Genomic DNA, 18127 nt, shown 5'->3' with positions numbered 1-18127 from the left:
ATACTTGAATTTTAAAGACTGGGGTTTCCCAGTTGCAGTCTACAATCCATCAAACATTTGCTGCAAATTACCCATCACCCCTCCCTGTCTATAGGATATAGCTAAATCCTATTCCCCAAGCACCACGATGTCTAATCTCAGCCTATTTATTTCTTTGTTTGTTTATTTGACTTTTATGCATTTTTTAAAAAAATGATAAATATTTCAGCAGTTCATGAAAGCAACTTTTCTGGATTCCTGCTCCCAGATAAACAAATCCAACTTTCCCTCCCTCGTCCGGCAGGGGCCGCTAATTAAAACAGCGAGGCCCTTCTTTCTCCGCGGAGAGTCACTCTCTATGGTTACCCGAAGCCTAGCCCGCTCTACCGTTCTGACGTTCCCATAATTTAATGGTAGCGCCTCTATGGTTCCAAGATGGCGGCCGCTTTTTCCGGCCGAGTCCCTGAGGCGGCTGTTTTCCATGCCGACGGAGGCCGCGTTAGAGGCCTAAATCGGGCCTTCCCCTTCCACTTGCTCTCTCCGCCTCTTCCTCCCTCCTCCGGTTGGGGCTGCGCGCGCCGCCCAGGCGTGGGCGCGGCGTGCGGCGTGGCGTCATTTCCGGCTGTGGGGCCCTTCCCGGCCGCCATCTTGCGGTGTGTGGGGGGACGCGGGGGGTCCCCGGCGGCGGCGGCGGGCCGCTCGATGGGACGATGCAGCGCGCGGGGCCGGGCGGGGCGGGGCCTCCTGGCGGGGCGGGGCCGGGGCGCGCGCTGCTGAGGCGGGAGCTGCGGCTGCTCGAGTCCATCTTCCACCGCGGCCACGAGCGCTTCCGCATCGCCCGCGCCTCCCCGGACGAGCTGGGCTGCGAGTTCCTGCCCGGGCCGGCCGGAGGAGGGCCGGTCCGTATCCATGGCAACATCACGGTGAGGGGGGGGGCAGCAACAGGAGGAGCCTCCTGTCGCTCCCTGAGGGAAGGGGGGGGCGGCGGGGCGGGGCTTGGGATGAGTGGGCGGGGCTTGGGGGCGGGGACTCCAGGTCCCATCGTCCCCGGCCGAGGAAAGGTGGGGAGGGCCTGAGATTTCAGCCCGAGAGGAGGAAGGAAACTCTGGGTTGGATGGGGGGTCTGCTCTTTCCCCCCCTTGGACTACAGGTCCCATCTCTTCATCCCCTTCCTTTCCTCTCTTGGACTATACCACCCATACCGAGATCCCCTCCTGCTCCTTTCTTGGAGTACACCTCCCATCTTGAAACCTCCCCTCTCTCTTCCCATGGACTACACTTCCCATGCCCGCATCCCTCCCCTTTCGGACTACACCTCCCCTCCTGCCACCCGCTACCCTCCCACTTCCTCCAATTAATCTCCCCATCCCAGTATCCCCTCTCCTCTTCCATGTAGTCCCCACCTTCTATTTCTCTCTTGGACTACATCTCCCATGCGCCTGTAGTTCCCACTTTCCTCTCCTATGTTGGACTATATCTCCCATTTTTCCTCTCTTGGATTACACCTCCCATTCTCCTGCAACCCCCCACCTCCTACTCTCTTGGACTACACCTCCCATCTCCCTGTGGCCCCTTGCAATCGCTCCCCCCCAAACATCCTGCTTATGCGCAGGGGGGGTACAAGATGGGATCTGTAGGCAAGGGGGGGTGGGGGCGACAGGATGACCTACAAGGTCCCTTCCAACTCTAATCATAATCTAATCACATCCTCTTCCTCCTGTCCCTTGTTCCCCCCCCCCCCGCTTGGCCTGGGATCTCCCCCCCTTGTGCCCCCCAGGAGGCCTATCCGGCAGTCCCCCCCATCTGGTCAGTGGAATCCGATGACCCCAACCTGGCCGCGGTCTTGGAGAGGCTGGCCGAAGTAAAGAAGGGCAACACGTTGGTGAGCGAGCGGGGGGACGGACATTGGAGGGGGGGGGGGCTAGCTTCAAGTCTGACTCGTGGGGGGAAAGAGACTGAGTTGGCCCTGACGCCTCCCGGGTCCCTGTCTGTCCGTCAGCTCCTGCAGCACCCTGAAACGCATCATTTCCGACCTCTGCAAACTCTACAACCTTCCTCAGCATCCCGACGTGGAGATGTTGGACCCAGCCTTTACCTGCGGAACAGGTGAGTCCCGTCCTCCCCCCTAGAAGCCCCTCCCTCTCCCAGAGGTGGGAAAGAAAGACTCAGGCTTTGCATCCAGAGATAGCCCCCGATTCTTTTAGTGACCGTCCGAAGTTACGACGAGACGGAAGGAACGGGATCGTCTTGTTTTTCCGCACTTAACGGCAGTTCAGGGTTCAGTCGCATGGCACCCGACTCGTTTTTATTTTATTTTTATTAATTTTTATAATATCGGAACCCACACAACCTATAACAATGTGCTCCGTGTTTAAGTGCCCACTGCAACATTCATACCCTTCCACCAAAATGAGAGCACATTTTCTATACACCATTTTAACTCAAGAGCAATATTTACATATTATAAAGTGATTCAACTGACTCGTTTTTGTGACGGCCGCACTGTCCTTTTCCGACAAGCAAAGTCCATTCAGCCAGATGCGTTTTTAACAGCCGTGATTCTAGTCATTTAAACTCCGGCAATTCCCTTAACGACTAGTGGGGAGAAAGGTCGCAAAAAGGGGACGAAACACCCTCCTTTTAACGGTCTCGCTGAATGTTGTGGCCATAAATCGAAGGACGGCCTGGCCGATCGCCCCTTGGAGTCTGGAACCGGCAGGGAGATCCCGGCGGCCGAGCTCAAATCCACGGATCCCGTTGGGGAGACTGGCTTTGAGAGATCTGGTGGAAATGGGATCCCTCCAGCAGTGGGGTCTGAAATCTCCTTTCTGTTTGTCCGCAGAGTACGCAGGAGGACGTGTCCTCGGAAGAGGAAGACGAGGAAATGCCCGAGGTACCCCCTCCCTCTCCTCCCAAGAGTCTTGCCCCCAAATTTATTTGTATATGATTTATTTGTTAAATCTATTGGCTGCCCTCTGTGTGTATACGTGTGTGTGTAGCTTATATATGTCTATGTGCGTATGTGTTAATAGTTATACGCTGTCTTCGTTTTTTTAATGTGTGCCGGTGTTTACAAAAGAAAAAGTGACAAAAACTGTCATCTCTCTGTGTATATCTATCATCTATCTCTATTTTTTCTGTCATTCTTTCCTAATTTAGGTCTATCTGTTTATATTTCTATATCAATAGGTTTGTTTGTTTGTTTATGTCTGTCTATCTATCTATATCTATCTATCCATCCATCCATCTATCTATCTATCTATCTATCTATCTATCTATCTAATCTATCTATCTATCTATCTATCTATCTCTTTCTCTCTCTTTCCTAATCTATAGCTAGTTGTCTGTATCAATCTATGTCTCTGTCATCTCTCTATATCTTCTCTAGCATTATTTCCTAATCTATGTATGTATAATTCTCTCTTTCTTTCCATCCATCCATTTCTTATCTTCTCTCATTTTCCTATGTCTATATTTGTGTATCTTCTTTCTTTCTTTCTCTATCTCTCTATCTCTCTATTATCTATCTCTATCTATCTATCTATCTATCTATCTATCTATCTAATCTATCCATTCATCCACCCAGTCAACATGCAATTTATCCTGTCTTATTATCTATTTATCATCTATAACAATCTATACCTGTCTCTCTGTGTGTCTATCATCTATAAGTCTGTCTATGATCTGTCTGCCTACATCTCATCCTGCCCCAGAGCTAATGGGGTGGGAGGGGGAATTACAGTATTAAAAGCCCTGCCTGCTTTGAGCCAATTCCCGCCAGAAGGGCTGACTCACACCCTCCTCTCTCTCTCTGCCCCTCTCCCCCCCCCCTCCCTTCCTCGCACCCAGGACACAGAAGAGCTGGACCACTACGAAATGAAGGAGGAGGAGCCGGTGGAAGGGAAGAAGGCGGAGGACGACGGGATCGGCAAGGAGAACTTGGCTATTCTTGAGAAAATCAAAAAGAATCAGAGGCAAGATTACTTAAATGTACGTGTCACCTGGGGGGGAGGGCGGGGGGGGACATTGGGGGAGGGGAGGGTGTAGGCAGGACTCGATCCCGGTGGGGGGTTTCCTGACACTTCCCTGTTGCACTGTGGGCGGTCCCAGACTTATGACCATTCACTTAGTGTCCGTTCCAACCGCGCTGAAAAGGACTTAAAATGGGTTCCCCCGCTTAATGACTACCCCTTGGAGGCCACTAGATGACCTCTGGGAGTCCCCAACACCCGCCAAGTGACATCTGGGAGCCCTCCCCTTCCCGATCGACGATCCACAGTCCCCTCTTTCTCCTCCCCTGCCAGGGAGCGGTCTCGGGCTCCGTGCAGGCCACCGACCGGCTCATGAAGGAACTCAGGGATATTTACCGATCGGCAAGTTTTAAAGGTGGTGAGTATCCAGGGCGGGGAGGGGAGGAGACCAGTGGAGGACCTCCCACCACTAGCGATACCGGTGGGCGCATCAAGGCACGAAACTCAGCTTCCTGTGTATGCGCGGAAGCAAAAAATGGCGAAAATCAGTGAAATCTCATGCGGGGGCGGGGCGTCCTTGCGCAAGATTTGGCTCTCTGCAAATGCGCAGAAGCCAAATCTCCCGTGGAGATTCATGCACCCATTGGTCACACACAACTGTTCCTCAATTTTACGACCGCTCTATACAGCGTCCCGCACCGCCAGCAGCCCACCACTAGAGGGGGACCTCCTCATTTCGGGCTTATTTTTGGGGTGGGGTTGGGGGCGTCTTCAACCTGGCCTTTGTGCGCTCTCTTCTCCTTCCCAGGAAACTATGCAGTCGAACTCATGAACGACAGCCTCTACGACTGGAATGTGAAACTCCTGAAGTAAGTCCTCATTCCACTTCGTTTACTCGCTTTGTGTTCCATCCGTCGCCGGATGGAAACGAATCCAGGAGGCTCCTTAACGGAGCGATAAAAAGCGGGGCAAAAAAACTCTTGAAATGGAAGTCCTCGTCTTAACGACGCTTCGCTTAGTGTCCTTTTTAAAAAATCACTGTAAATAAAAGTCACAGACTTAACAGCATTTCACATAGTAGCCGTTCAAGAAAATTGAGAGAGGAATTATGGATGAGCTAATTTATAAAGGTGAACTATACCAATGACAACATAAATTAATTAAAATTAAGAATTTCTGTTAAGATGACAAGATCACAATACATAAAAAATGTAAGATGTATATAAATGTAAATATATATGTACAAGATGATATGGATAACTGCATAAAATATAGTAAGATATTAGTAAGAATATCTAGCAAATGATTTAGCTTTACTAGATAAGGGGTTAAAGCAATGGAAACTGCAGTTTAATGTTTCCAAATGCACTTGGGGAAAAGGAATCTTCAATCTGAGTATTGTATTGGCAGTTTTGTGTTAGCAAAAACTTCAGAAGAGAAGGATTTAGGGGGAAGTGATTTTGGACAGTCTCCAAATGGGTGAACAGTGCAGTCAGGCAGTAGGGAAAGCGAGTTGAATGCTTGGCTGCGTAGTTAGAGGTATCACAAGCAGGAAGAGGGAGATTGTGACCCCGCTGTATAGAGCGCTGGTGAGACTCCATTTGGAATAATACTGTGTTCAGTTCTGGAGGCCTCATCTACGAAAAGGTATGGATAAAATTGAACGGGTCCAAAGATGGGCTACAAAAATGGTGGAAGGTCTTAAGCATAAAACGTGTCAGGAAAGACTTCATGGACTCCATCTGTATAGTCTGGAGGACAGAAGGGAAAGGGGGGGACATGATCGAAACATTGAAATATGTGAAAAGATTCAATAAGGTTCAGGAGGGAAGTGTTTTTAATAGAAAAGTGAACCCAAGAACAAGGGGACACAATCTGAGGTTAGTTGGGGGAAAGATCAGAAGCAACGTGAGAAAATATTTGACTGAAATAGTAGTAGATGCTTGGCACAATCTTCCAGCTGACGAGGTTGGTCAATCCACAGGAACTGAATTGAAACATGCCTGGGATAAACATAGATCCATCGTAAGATAAAATATACAGGAAACAGTATCAGGGCCGACTAGATGGACCATGAGGTCCTTTTCTGCTGTCAATCTTCTATGTTTCTAAGAATAAGGTAGTGGAGAGAGAATAAGGACATCTCTTGTTTTTAACTGTGTTTTTCTGTTTTCTTTTTTTCCCTTTTGAAATGATTACCGTATTTTTCGCTCTATAAGACGCACCTGCTGATAAGACGCACCTAGATTTTAGAGGAGGAAAATAGAACAAAAATATTTTGAGCCAAAAAGTAGCTATCACACATGAGCAAGTTCTTGCATCCATAATTCTATCCTTTCTATGTCTTCCTCCCTCTTTCCTCCCTCCCACTTTCCTTTCTATCTCTCCCTCCCTCTTTTCTTTCTATCTTTCCCTCCCTCTTTCCTTTCTATCTCTCCCTCTTTCCTCCCTCCCTTTTTCCTTTCTATCTCTCCCTCCCTCTTTCCTTTCTATCTTTCTTTCCCCCTGCCTTTCTCCAAGCCCTTCCTTTTCCCTCTCCCTAACTACCCCCTTCTCCCTCCTTTCTATCTCTCCCTCCCCCTTTCTCTCTCCCTTCCTTCATCTTTCATTCCCTCTCTCTCCATCCCTCTTCCTTTCTCTCTTCCTTCCTCCCTCTTTTTTGTTCTTTCTCTCTCCCTCCTTCCCTCCCTCTATGTCTTTCCCTCCCCCTTCTTCCCCCCTCTCTTTCTCTTGCTTTCTTTCCCTGTCTTTCTCTCTTGCTTACTTTCTCGCTTTCTTTCTCATTCTTTCTCCCCTCCTTTCTCTCTCTCTCTCTTTCTCTCTCGTTCACCACGCCGGCAACAGAGAGAAAAAGAGAGGGAGAGAGAGTGGAGGGCGCCGTTGTCTTCGCCTCTTCCCGACAGCTCTGCAGCGAAGAGGAAACAGTCGCGCACCGCCCCCCGGGAGCCCAGCCGATTTTTGGAGCCGTTTTGTTTTCAGCTGGGCTCCCGGGAGGCGGAGCATGGCCGGGTACCGTGTCTTCGCCTCCGCGCGCTGCCTCCGCCCGGCCGAGAACAAAACGGCTCCAAAAGTCAGCCGGGCTCCCGGGAGGTGGTGCGCGACTGTTTCCTCTTCGCTGCAGAGCCACACGGAGGCGAAGACACGGTGCCCGGCCACGCTCCGCCTCCCGGGAGTCCAGCTGAAAACAAAACGGCTCCAAAAATCGGCTGGGCTCCCGGGAGGCGGAGCGTGGCCGGGCACCGTGTCTTCGCCTCCGTGTGGCTCTGCAGCGAAGAGGAAACAGTCGCGCACCACCTCTCGGGAGCCCGGCCGACTTTTGGAGCCGTTTTGTTCTCGGCCGGGCGGAGGCAGCGCGCGGAGGCGAAGACACGGTACCCGGCCACGCTCTGCCTCCTGGGAGCCCAGCTGAAAACAAAACGGCTCCAAAAGTCGGCTGGGCTCCCGGGAGGCGGTGCGCGACTCTTCAGGGTTGGGAAGAGGAGAGGCGGCGACAGAGGGGGGACACTTTTGGTGAGTATATCGCCGCCCCCCCTCTGCTCCAGCGCCTCCCCCCCCCCTCCCTGCCTGCAGCTTCGCTCCATAAGACGCCGCTGATTTTTCATCCTACTTTGGGAGGGAAAAAACTGCGTCTTATGGAGCGAAAAATACGGTATATATGTATTTTTCTAACGATACTGTAATGGTACTGTATTATTATTATTATTATTATTATTATTATTATTATTATTATTAATTGGATTTGTATGCCGCTCCTCTCCGCAGACTTGGGGCGGCTAACAACAGTGGTAAAACAACATGAACAATCCAATTAATAAAAACAACTAAAAAACCCTTATTATAAAAAACCAAACATACACACAAACATACCCTGCATAACATACCATGTATACATTTGTGTTTCTTTTTTTAAACCGATAAACCTTTTCAAAATAAAAATAAATTGAGAGAGGAAATAAAGAGCACACGTGGTCCTCAGCTTACAACGGTTCGTTTAATGACGGTTCCAATTCACGATGGTCCTGAAAAAGAGAGAGGCAGGACTGTTTTTCGCACCCACAACCCCCTGGTCACAGAATCAAAATTTAGGGGTTTGGCAATGTCTCTCTTAGCTACTGAAAATTGATGACTTAATTCTGGTCGCAAGGCCACCGATGGTGACTTCCCGACAACGGTTGCTTCCCGGATGCCGGGAATGAGATTTTATTTTATTTTGGCCTCTCTCTTTCACCACAGAGTGGATGAGGACAGCGCCTTGCACAGTGACCTGCAGATCCTGAAAGAGAAGGAAGGGGTGGATTTCATCCTCCTCAACTTCACGTTCAAGGTCAGTCCGAGCGGATGGGCGGACCGGCTACCTGGGAGGCAAAGAGAGGCGGGAGCCCTTCTTAGGTTTCACCCCTCTCGCCCTTCTCTTCGCAGGACAACTTCCCCTTCGACCCTCCCTTCGTAAGAGTGGTGTCGCCCGTCCTCTCCGGAGGGTGAGTCTCTCTCGTTGACTTTGGGCCAATCACCAGGAGACGGGGAGTTCTAGTCCCGCCTTAGGCATAAAAGCTGATTGGGTGACTTTGGGCCAATCACCAGTAGATGGGGAGTTCTAGTCCCGCCTTAGGCTTGAAAGCTGATTGGGTGACTTTGGGCCAATCACCAGGAGATGGGGAATTCTAGTCCCGCCTTAGGCTTGAAAGCTGATTGGGTGACTTTGGGCCAACCACCAGTAGATGGGGAGTTCTAGTCCCGCCTTAGGCATGAAAGCTGATTGGGTGACTTTGGGCCAATCACCAGGAGATGGGGAGTTCTAGTCCCGCCTTAGGCATGAAAGCTGATTGGGTGACTGTGTCAATCACCAGGAGACGGGGAGTTCTAGTCCTGCCTTAGGCTTGAAAGCTGATTGGGTGACTTTGGGCCAATCACCAGGAGACAGGGAGTTCTAGTCCCACCTTAGGCATGAAAGCTGATTGGGTGACTTTGGGCCAATCACCAGTAGATGGGGAGTTCTAGTCCCGCCTTAGGCATGAAAGACAGCTCTGTGACTTTGTGTCAATCACTAAGGAGAGTTATGAGTTCTAGTCCCACCTTAGGCATGAAAGGCGCCTGGGTTACTTTGGACCAGTTCCTCTCTCAGCCCAGCGCACCTCCCAGGGTGGTGGTTCAGGAAAACCTGCCGGATTTGGCCACAGCAAAGGTTCCAGGCTGGGAATCTTGGATTTGTTTCTCCCAAATCTCTCTCTCTCTTTCTAGGTACGTCTTGGGCGGAGGAGCCATCTGCATGGAGCTTCTGACCAAGCAGGTGAGCGGTGGGTGGGGGCATCCATGCCTCTGGTTGAGGTCCTGGAGGGATCATTGGGGGATGGGGGTGGTGGAGAGAAGGGCCTGCTCCTGACCAGAATGACCGCTTGTCTTTCTCCTTGGCAGGGCTGGAGCAGCGCCTACTCGGTGGAATCGGTCATCATGCAGATCAGCGCCACTCTGGTCAAAGGCAAAGCTAGAGTCCAGTTTGGCGCAAACAAAGTAAGCTTTCCTTCCTTCCTCCCTCCCTCCCTCCCTTCCTTCCTCCCTCCCTCCTTTTCCTCTCTTTCCTTCCTTCCTGGCTTTTCTCAATTCTCTTCCTTCTTCCCCCTATTTCCTTCCTTCCTTTCTCCTTTTCCTCCTTCCCTCCTATCTATAATCTCAATTTTCTTCCTTCCCACTCCTTTTTTTCTTTCGTTCCTCCCTCCCTCCCTCCCTTCCACTGTCGGGTAGTAGACCCCTAGAGGAGGAGAAAGCCACCGCCTGCCTTAAGCCATCATCTTGGATCTCAGCCAACCTGGCTTGTTCTGAGAGGGATTGACATTAAACCCGGATTTACCCACAAATACATCCAGGCCTATAGAGTCTTCATGCGCTGTGGTTTTTTTTTTTAATGAAATAAAATCAAGATACAAAAAGGATATTGAAGAAACAGGTATAGATACTGATACACCACAATTAGATAAAATTCTGACAGGCCCAGACGAAAAAGTAATATCTAAATTGTTGTGGTTAGCTCTGGTCCAGCTCCTGCCCCAAGGAATGTGCATGTGGATTTGGGGGAGACGTCCACATGCCGCAGTCCTGTTTTGCTCCCGATGGAATCTGCCAACGAAGTCTCCTCTGACCAAGGAAGCATGAGTGACAGGGAAGAGGGGAGTTTGGCAGACAGCCCAGGAGGAGATCAATCATCTGTATCATCCCTGGATTCTGAACAAGAATTAATGACACATCCACGCATGCGTAGAGTGATGCGTAGGAGACAACGACTGAAGGATTATTACAAGAGACAATGAGGCCACCTGTGGTTGGGTGGGGCTCCAGTAATTAGGGCTGCTGCTATAAATAGCAACATGTGGGTTTGGCCATTGTGGAAGAGTCGCAGTTCTTCAGGAATCCTGGGTTGCTGGTTTCTGGACTTTGCTTGTTGATTTTTGACGCCTTTGAAAACAAAGCAGAGCAACGTGTGTGTGTGTGTGTCTGAAATTTGTACCCTTGAATTTTCGGGAGGCTCCTACCAGAGAGCCCGGCAGAACAGAAATGATATATGTTCTGTCTGGGTCACTCCAGAAGCCAAGACCAACCCAAAAAGAGAAGCCAGACACACCGGTAAAAGGCAAAGGCAGTTTATAAAATTCAAGAAAAACACAGGTAACAGAAAATGTCCTTACAAACAGGAAAACGCTGTATCTTCAGATATATCCACAAAGGCAAAAGTCCATGCAGCAATAGAGGATTCTTGCTGCCAAGACGAGGCTGTAGATAGCAGACCTACACCTCCCACGGGTCTTCCAAACTGCTGGGCCACAAGCCAGGAACAGAGACGTCGAGAACAAAGCAGGACACTGTAACTCCAATTGATAAAACTCCACATGGCTTCAAGGGTTTGCCTGCCTTTTACACCCTGCTAAGGAGGACCACACCCAAGCCCAGCTGTTCCTAATTCAGTGCTGATAATACTTCTTTAATTGCTCCTTTCTTTGATCTGAATGTCTCTGTTGCAGGTCAATGACGGCTTGTGCGTCATCACCTAATGACTCCAAGCTACTGGCTGGGGAGAGGGCCCCCCCCCCGGGCTCTCATGCTGTTCTCCTTCGTCCCATTCCTGACTTTCCTCTGACCCTGATCGGCCTCAGGCTGAACCATAACAGATATAAATACCTTCTAGAATATAATAAAAATCGAGGGAACTGTTAAAGAGCCTATGAAAAACGGAGGGCATAACATACATCTGGCTGACCGGGAGAGGACATAAACTATAAAATAACAAAATATTTGGACTTCAACTCCCAGAATTCCCCAGCCAGCAAATGTTGGGAATTGGAAGTCCAAATATCTTCAAGTTGCCAAGGTTGGGAAACACTGTATCAGTGTATTCGAACGCTAATTCGTCGTTGGAAATATAAAGAAAGAGTTAGGCACCTTTTATCACATGTGGTGGACATGCCCCAAAGTGGGAAAAAGTTCATAAATGTTTGCACGAAAAAAAATGGGACATACCCAACTCGGCTTCCTCCTCCTCCTCTTTTCCCCATCACAACCACCCTGCGAGGTGGACTGTTGCCTTCCCCTGCGACATGCCCTCTCACTCCCCTCCCCCCGCTCCTCTGGTTGGATTTTGTGCCAGGATGTTTCAAAACCCTTTTTTTAATTGCCTTTCAAACTCTCCCTTCTCTCCGCAGAATCAGTACAGCTTGACAAGAGCCCAGCAGTCCTACAAATCCCTGGTCCAGATCCACGAGAAGAACGGTAAGGGGCCTGGGTTTACAACGGGGATGGTCGTACGCGGAGGACCACCTGCCTCCAAACTCCTCCTCCCTGTTGAATTTGAACTCTGGGAATTTCCCAACAGAACGATTAATCCGTGGAACTCCTTGCCTCCAGAAGTTGTGAATTCTCCAGCCCTGGAGGTTTTTAAGATGTTGGATGGCCATTTGTCTGAAAGGTCTCTTGTTTGGGCAGGGGGTTGAGCTAGAAGACCTCCAAGGTCCCTTCCAACTCTGCTGCTCCATTCCATTCTTTTCACTCTACTTTGATTCTATTCAATTCCATTCTATTCTATTCATTTTCTTCTCTACTCTAATTATTCTTTTATTCTATTCTGTTCTACTCTATTCTTTTATTCTATTTTATCCTTTGCCAGGAAAATGAAGGACAGCGAATCCTATTTTGTTTTTTTTTGTGGAAATTGTGTCTGTACTTTTCTCTCATTCTATTCTACTCTAATTCCATTCTATTCTATTTATTATTTTCTCTACTCTAATTATTCCTCTATTCTATTCTATTCTACTCTATCCTTATTCTTTTATTCTAATTCCATTCTACTCTCTTTTCTCTCTCCCCCCCCCACCTTCTATCCTTTGCCAGGAAAATGAAAGACAGCAAGTCGTATTTTATTTTTTGTGAAAATTGTGTGTATAAAAGTATTCTAATTCTATTCTACACTTAGGAGTCTTCGGAGAGGGGCGGCATACAAATCTAATAAATTGTTATTTTGACAGATGGGCGGTGAAGCTTCCCTTAAAAAAAAAAAAAGGAGAAAGCAGAGAAGCCCCGGGCTGTTTCAAAACGGGACGGCCGGGCAGTGGAGCTTCCCTTAAAAAAAAAAGAAAAAAAAAGGAGAAAGCAGAGAAGCCCTGGCTGTTTCAAAACGGGACGGCCGGGCGGTGGAGCTTCCCTAAAAAGAAAAAAGGAGAAAGCAGAGAAGCCCCTGGCTGTTTCAAAACGGGACGGCCGGGCGGTGGAGCTTCCCTTAAAAAAAAAAAAAAAAAAAGGAGAAAGCAGAGAAGCCCCCGGCTGTTTCAAAACGGGACGGCCGGGCGGTGGAGCTTCCCTTAACAAAAAAAAAAAAAAAAAAAAAGGAGAAAGCAGAGAAGCCCCTGGCTGTTTCAAAACGGGACGGCCGGGGCGGTGGAGCTTCCCTTAAAAAAAAGAAAAAAGAAAAAAGGAGAAAGCAGAGAAGCCCCTGGCTGTTTCAAAACGGGACGGCCGGGCGGTGGAGCTTCCCTTAAAAAAAAAAAAAAAAAAAAAGGAGAAAGCAGAGAAGCCCCCGGCTGTTTCAAAACGGGACGGCCGGGCGGTGGAGCTTCCCTAAAAAAAAAAAGGAGAAAGCAGAAGCCCCCGGCTGTTTCAAAACGGGACGGCCGGGCGGTGGAGCTTCCCTTAAAAAAAAAAAAAAAAAGGAGAAAGCAGAGAAGCCCCCGGCTGTTTCAAAACGGGACGGCCGGGCGGTGGAGCTTCCCTTAAAAAAAAAAAAAAAAAAGGAGAAAGCAGAGAAGCCCCCGACTGTTTCAAAACGGGACGGCCGGGCGGTGGAGCTTCCCTTAAAAAAAAAAAAAAAAAAAAGGAGAAAGCAGAGAAGCCCTGGCTGTTTCAAAACGGGACGGCCGGGCAGTGGAGCTTCCCTTAAAAAAAAAAGAAAAAAAAAGGAGAAAGCAGAGAAGCCCTGGCTGTTTCAAAACGGGACGGCCGGGCGGTGGAGCTTCCCTTAAAAAAAAAAAAAAAAAAAAAGGAGAAAGCAGAGAAGCCCCCGGCTGTTTCAAAACGGGACGGCCGGGCGGTGGAGCTTCCCTTAAAAAAAAAAAAAAAAAAAGGAGAAAGCAGAGAAGCCCCCGGCTGTTTCAAAACGGGACGGCCGGGCGGTGGAGCTTCCCTTAAAAAAAAAAAAAAAAAAGGAGAAAGCAGAGAAGCCCCCGGCTGTTTCAAAACGGGACGGCCGGGCGGTGGAGCTTCCCTTAACAAAAAAAAAAAAAAAAAAAAAGGAGAAAGCAGAGAAGCCCCTGGCTGTTTCAAAACGGGACGGCCGGGCGGTGGAGCTTCCCTTAAAAAAAAGAAAAAAGAAAAAAGGAGAAAGCAGAGAAGCCCCCGGCTGTTTCAAAACGGGACGGCCGGGCGGTGGAGCTTCCCTAAAAAAAAAAAGGAGAAAGCAGAGAAGCCCCCGGCTGTTTCAAAACGGGACGGCCGGGCGGTGGAGCTTCCCTTAAAAAAAAAAAAAAAAAAAGGAGAAAGCAGAGAAGCCCCCGGCTGTTTCAAAACGGGACGGCCGGGCGGTGGAGCTTCCCTTAACAAAAAAAAAAAAAAAAAAAAAAGGAGAAAGCAGAGAAGCCCCTGGCTGTTTCAAAACGGGACGGCCGGGCGGTGGAGCTTCCCTTAAAAAAAAAAAAAAAAAAAAAGGAGAAAGCAGAGAAGCCCCCGGCTGTTTCAAAACGGGACGGCCGGGCGGTGGAGCTTCCCTAAAAAAAAAAAGGAGAAAGCAGAAGCCCCCGGCTGTTTCAAAACGGGACGGCCGGGCGGTGGAGCTTCCCTTAACAAAAAAAAAAAAAAAGGAGAAAGCAGAGAAGCCCCCGGCTGTTTCAAAACGGGACGGCCGGGCGGTGGAGCTTCCCTTAAAAAAAAAAAAAAAAAAAGGAGAAAGCAGAGAAGCCCCCGGCTGTTTCAAAACGGGACGGCCGGGCGGTGGAGCTTCCCTTAACAAAAAAAAAAAAAAAAAAAAAAGGAGAAAGCAGAGAAGCCCCTGGCTGTTTCAAAACGGGACGGCCGGGCGGTGGAGCTTCCCTTAAAAAAAAAAAAAAAAAAAAAGGAGAAAGCAGAGAAGCCCCCGGCTGTTTCAAAACGGGACGGCCGGGCGGTGGAGCTTCCCTAAAAAAAAAAAGGAGAAAGCAGAAGCCCCCGGCTGTTTCAAAACGGGACGGCCGGGCGGTGGAGCTTCCCTTAAAAAAAAAAAAAAAAAGGAGAAAGCAGAGAAGCCCCCGGCTGTTTCAAAACGGGACGGCCGGGCGGTGGAGCTTCCCTTAAAAAAAAAAAAAAAAGGAGAAAGCAGAGAAGCCCCCGGCTGTTTCAAAACGGGACGGCCGGGCGGTGGAGCTTCCCTTAAAAAAAAAAAAAAAAAAAAGGAGAAAGCAGAGAAGCCCCCGGCTGTTTCAAAACGGGACGGCCGGGCGGTGGAGCTTCCCTTAAAAAAAAAAAAAAGGAGAAAGCAGAGAAGCCCCTGGCTGTTTCAAAACGGGACGGCCGGGCGGTGGAGGGGCTGGCGGGCTGTCCCTCTCGTTCGTTGCTCTCACCGTCAGAAAGTTCTTATTATAATATTATTATTTATTAGATTTGTATGCCGCCCTTCTCCGAAAACTCCATTCTATTCTTTTGTTGTAATTCCATTCTATCCTATTCTTTCTTTTTTTTCTCTATTCTATTCTTTGCCAGGGAAATGAAATACAAGCGAGTCGCATTTTATTTTTTGTGGAAATTGTTTTTGTGTGTGTGGTGTCTTTTGAAATTGGAAAGAAACCTGGAGGCTTTATTTATTTATTTTTATTATAATACAAACAAATAAACCAAGACATATAAACATACTTATGTATACAGATTGAATTACTGTTTAATACTTTACAATGCTGTTTTTATTAGTTCATTTCCTTCCCTTAAGTATTAGTTCAATTTTTTATTATTTTTTTCCTATCCAATTATATCGTTTTCCCCAAACTGTGTAGTAGTGCTTATTTTGTTTATTCATATGTTAATTTACTTAATTTAGCACAGTCTAACATTTTCCGAATCACCATCTCTTCATTTGTTATATTTTCTTGTTTCAAAGTTTGTGTGAATACCAACCTTGCTGACGTTAATATATGTGGGTTATTAAATAGTAATCTTCTTTGTTATGCTGGAGGCTTTCCGGAAGCCTTTTTTGTTGCCTAAGCAAGCGGTTGGACTAGAAGACCTCCAAGGTCCCTCCAAGCTCTTGTTAACTCTAATGTCCAGCCGGGGTGGCCTTGGCAAGGCTCGTTGCTGAAGCCGTTTTTCTCTGTTCCTTTCCTTTTCCCAGGCTGGTACACGCCCCCCAAGGAAGACGGCTAGTGGCGGCGCAGACGGAGCAGGACCCCCCGCCCCCTTCAAGCCCATCCCACTCCGGACCCCCACCTCCTCGCTGGACGCTGTGGAAGGACATTTTATCTCTGCCCGGACTCCTCTTTGCCAGCTCTTTGGACGAGGCGCCCGATCGCCTTTGGGGGGCGGAGGCTTCCTTATAAACATTTGTCGTGAGCGAGCCCCCCCCTCTCGGACCCTTGCCGGCCGGCGATCGGCTCAAAACTCCCCCTCCCTCGCTTATTAAATGGGGAAAGGGGGGGAGAAGGAATTAAAACACACACAGACACACAAACCCCCACTCGCCTAAAAAAATGAAAAATTCCTCCTCCTCTTCCGGCCGGAAGCGTTTCTTGCTGCAGTTTCTGAGAATTAACCCACCGAAAGAAAAAATAACGGCCTTTTTTCCTTCCCTGCTGGATTTAATTTATTTTCTTATTTTCATGTACACAGATTTCTCCTCCACCTCTTCTCCCCTTCCTCAACCCTCCCTTCTTTCCTCCCTTCCCCCCCCCATTTTGTTTTGGGGTTTGGGTTTTGTTTTTTTTTTGGTTACAGTGTATGATGGATGTCTATGGGGAAAAAAAATATGTATCTTTGGAGAACAATTACATTTGTTAATTTCAAGGGGGGGTCTGGCGGTACCTCTGTCCGGGCGAACGGGGGGGCGAGGGTGATGGTGGGGAGGCGGTCGGACAAAACTAACCCAAAACTAAGTGGGAGGAAGATAAATTTCTTCCTCCCAGAAGCTCCGCCGCCCGGCTGTCCCGTTTTGAAACAACCGGGGGCTTCTCCGCTTTCTCTATTTTTTTAATTTATTTTTTTAAGAGAAGCAGCGCCGCCCGGCTGTCACATTGCCAGAAGAGCCGCGGATCTGTCAGTTGGTTGGGAGGCTCAAATGGAGGTGGGGAATCCCAATAGGGAATTCCATGGGGGGAGCTTTGACATCACAAAGACGTCCTTCCTGGCCCGCCGAAACGTGGACTCCAGGAAGGACGTGTTTTTTCCCAGGGTCTGAATGGGCCTGTGGTCATGGGGTGGAGCCCTCAGAATCGGGAGGCTGGGAGTTCGGTCCTAGGTAGAGGCGGATATTTCTCTCGTATCAATATTAAGTGCTGGACAAAACTCCACAGTGGCAACGGGAAAGGCAAGGGGCCAGTAAAACTTGTTAGCTCCATTCAGTTGCCTGGATTTCACCCCGCAAGGGATCATAATGGGATTTTCAAAAGGTGATGATAAAGTCTTTGCAGTTGTTAAAACAAACTACCAAATTGTGGAAATGGATTGGGTGTCCTGAATAATTGGTAAATTGGCAAAAAAAACAGCCACTTGTAAAATGCAATTGTGACCAGAGAGGGAACAGTTGTAACTTCAGGGGTGGGAGGGTTTTTGTTGGTGAAACCGTTGTGAAACAGGCAGTCGTTAAACGAGGAATACTTGCATGCCCTTCTCAATGTAACAGGAGTTAAAATTCTCAGCGATGCGAAATTGAAAAGCAAAACCAGGTCAAAATTACTCCGGTTAGGATTCCTCGCTTCAAATCTCCGATCTGACAATCTGGGGGGGAAAAAAACCAGGAGAATCTCGTAGAAAATCCATTTTCCAAAAAAAATCACCCCCACCCAGACACGGGTACCGGTCTGTTTCAACCATCCGCGCAGAAGATGTAATCACATTTTCCCAGCCAAGAATTTGACTTTTCCATCCTAGCCTGCAGAAATGCTAGCCAAGACCTTGAGTCCCTCAAAAAGGCAGGTTTAATGCCAGCAAAACAACAATAATGAATTAAAAAAATAATAATGGGAGAATCTTTCCAGATTTAATCCATTTTTTTCAAAAAAAAAATGGATCCAGTTTTGTTGAACCTTTCCTCATATGTAGACTCTCCAAGTCTACGGAGAGGGGTGGCATACAAATCTAGTAAATAATAATAATAATAATAGATTTATTTATTTATTTATTGGATTTGTATGCCGCCCCTCTGGAGAATTGGGGCGGATAACAGCAATAATAACACAGCATATAATAATAATCCAATACTAAAAACAATAAAAAATGTCGCCGCTGACAAAATTTAATTTGAAAAGGAAAGACAAATAAGCTCCTTACTAATTTCCTTGAGTCATGGTTGATTTTGTCCTCTTAAGGACTAGAAACTTAACAATCTAGCTATTTCCAAAGGCAGCAACATAAAATTTGATTCTCCTCTAGCATTCTGCATTTTGCTCCTATTCCAAAAAAATATATAAAAACAAATTTAGCATATTTTTACGCTGCTCCAAGGTCTGATTAATTTTTAATTCAGATTT

At 48.1% G+C, this 18127-nt stretch overlaps 2 protein-coding genes across 2 annotated transcripts in view; one reads left to right on the top strand and one right to left on the bottom strand.

Annotated features, from left to right (window-relative positions):
* The first annotated feature begins 674 nt into the window (after positions 1-674).
* On the top strand, positions 675-16445 carry UBE2Q1 (ubiquitin conjugating enzyme E2 Q1). Its single transcript, XM_070766023.1, has 13 exons — positions 675-902; positions 1757-1857; positions 1979-2089; positions 2824-2872; positions 3829-3969; positions 4284-4368; positions 4759-4819; positions 8184-8274; positions 8370-8428; positions 9189-9237; positions 9363-9458; positions 11639-11705; positions 15778-16445. The coding sequence occupies exons 1-13, from the start codon at positions 690-692 to the stop codon at positions 15807-15809; spliced, it is 1155 nt and encodes a 384-aa protein (XP_070622124.1). The 5' UTR covers positions 675-689; the 3' UTR covers positions 15810-16445.
* Positions 16354-18127, bottom strand: part of TDRD10 (tudor domain containing 10) — a 21884-nt gene continuing 20110 nt past the window's right edge. Inside the window, exons 14-15 of the transcript XR_011560477.1 lie at positions 16653-17375; positions 16354-16530 (exon numbers count right to left, since the gene is read on the bottom strand). The gene's annotated coding sequence lies outside the window, so the exon portion shown is untranslated. The remainder of the gene's footprint in view (positions 16531-16652; positions 17376-18127) is intronic.

The sequence above is a fragment of the Erythrolamprus reginae genome, chromosome 13 (genome assembly GCF_031021105.1).
Source record: "Erythrolamprus reginae isolate rEryReg1 chromosome 13, rEryReg1.hap1, whole genome shotgun sequence".
In the NCBI taxonomy this organism is placed as follows: domain Eukaryota; kingdom Metazoa; phylum Chordata; class Lepidosauria; order Squamata; family Dipsadidae; genus Erythrolamprus; species Erythrolamprus reginae.
This window is presented reverse-complemented; position numbering and strand designations above follow the sequence as displayed.

Coding starts and splice junctions, on each gene's coding strand:
- UBE2Q1 (XM_070766023.1), top strand. CDS start 690: ATGCAGCGCGCGGGGCCGGGCGGGGCGGGGCCTCCTGGCGGGGCGGGG. Junction 2,873..3,828: donor AAGACGAGGAAATGCCCGAG/GTACCCCCTCCC, acceptor CCTCGCACCCAG/GACACAGAAGAGCTGGACCA. Junction 8,275..8,369: donor TCCTCAACTTCACGTTCAAG/GTCAGTCCGAGC, acceptor TTCTCTTCGCAG/GACAACTTCCCCTTCGACCC.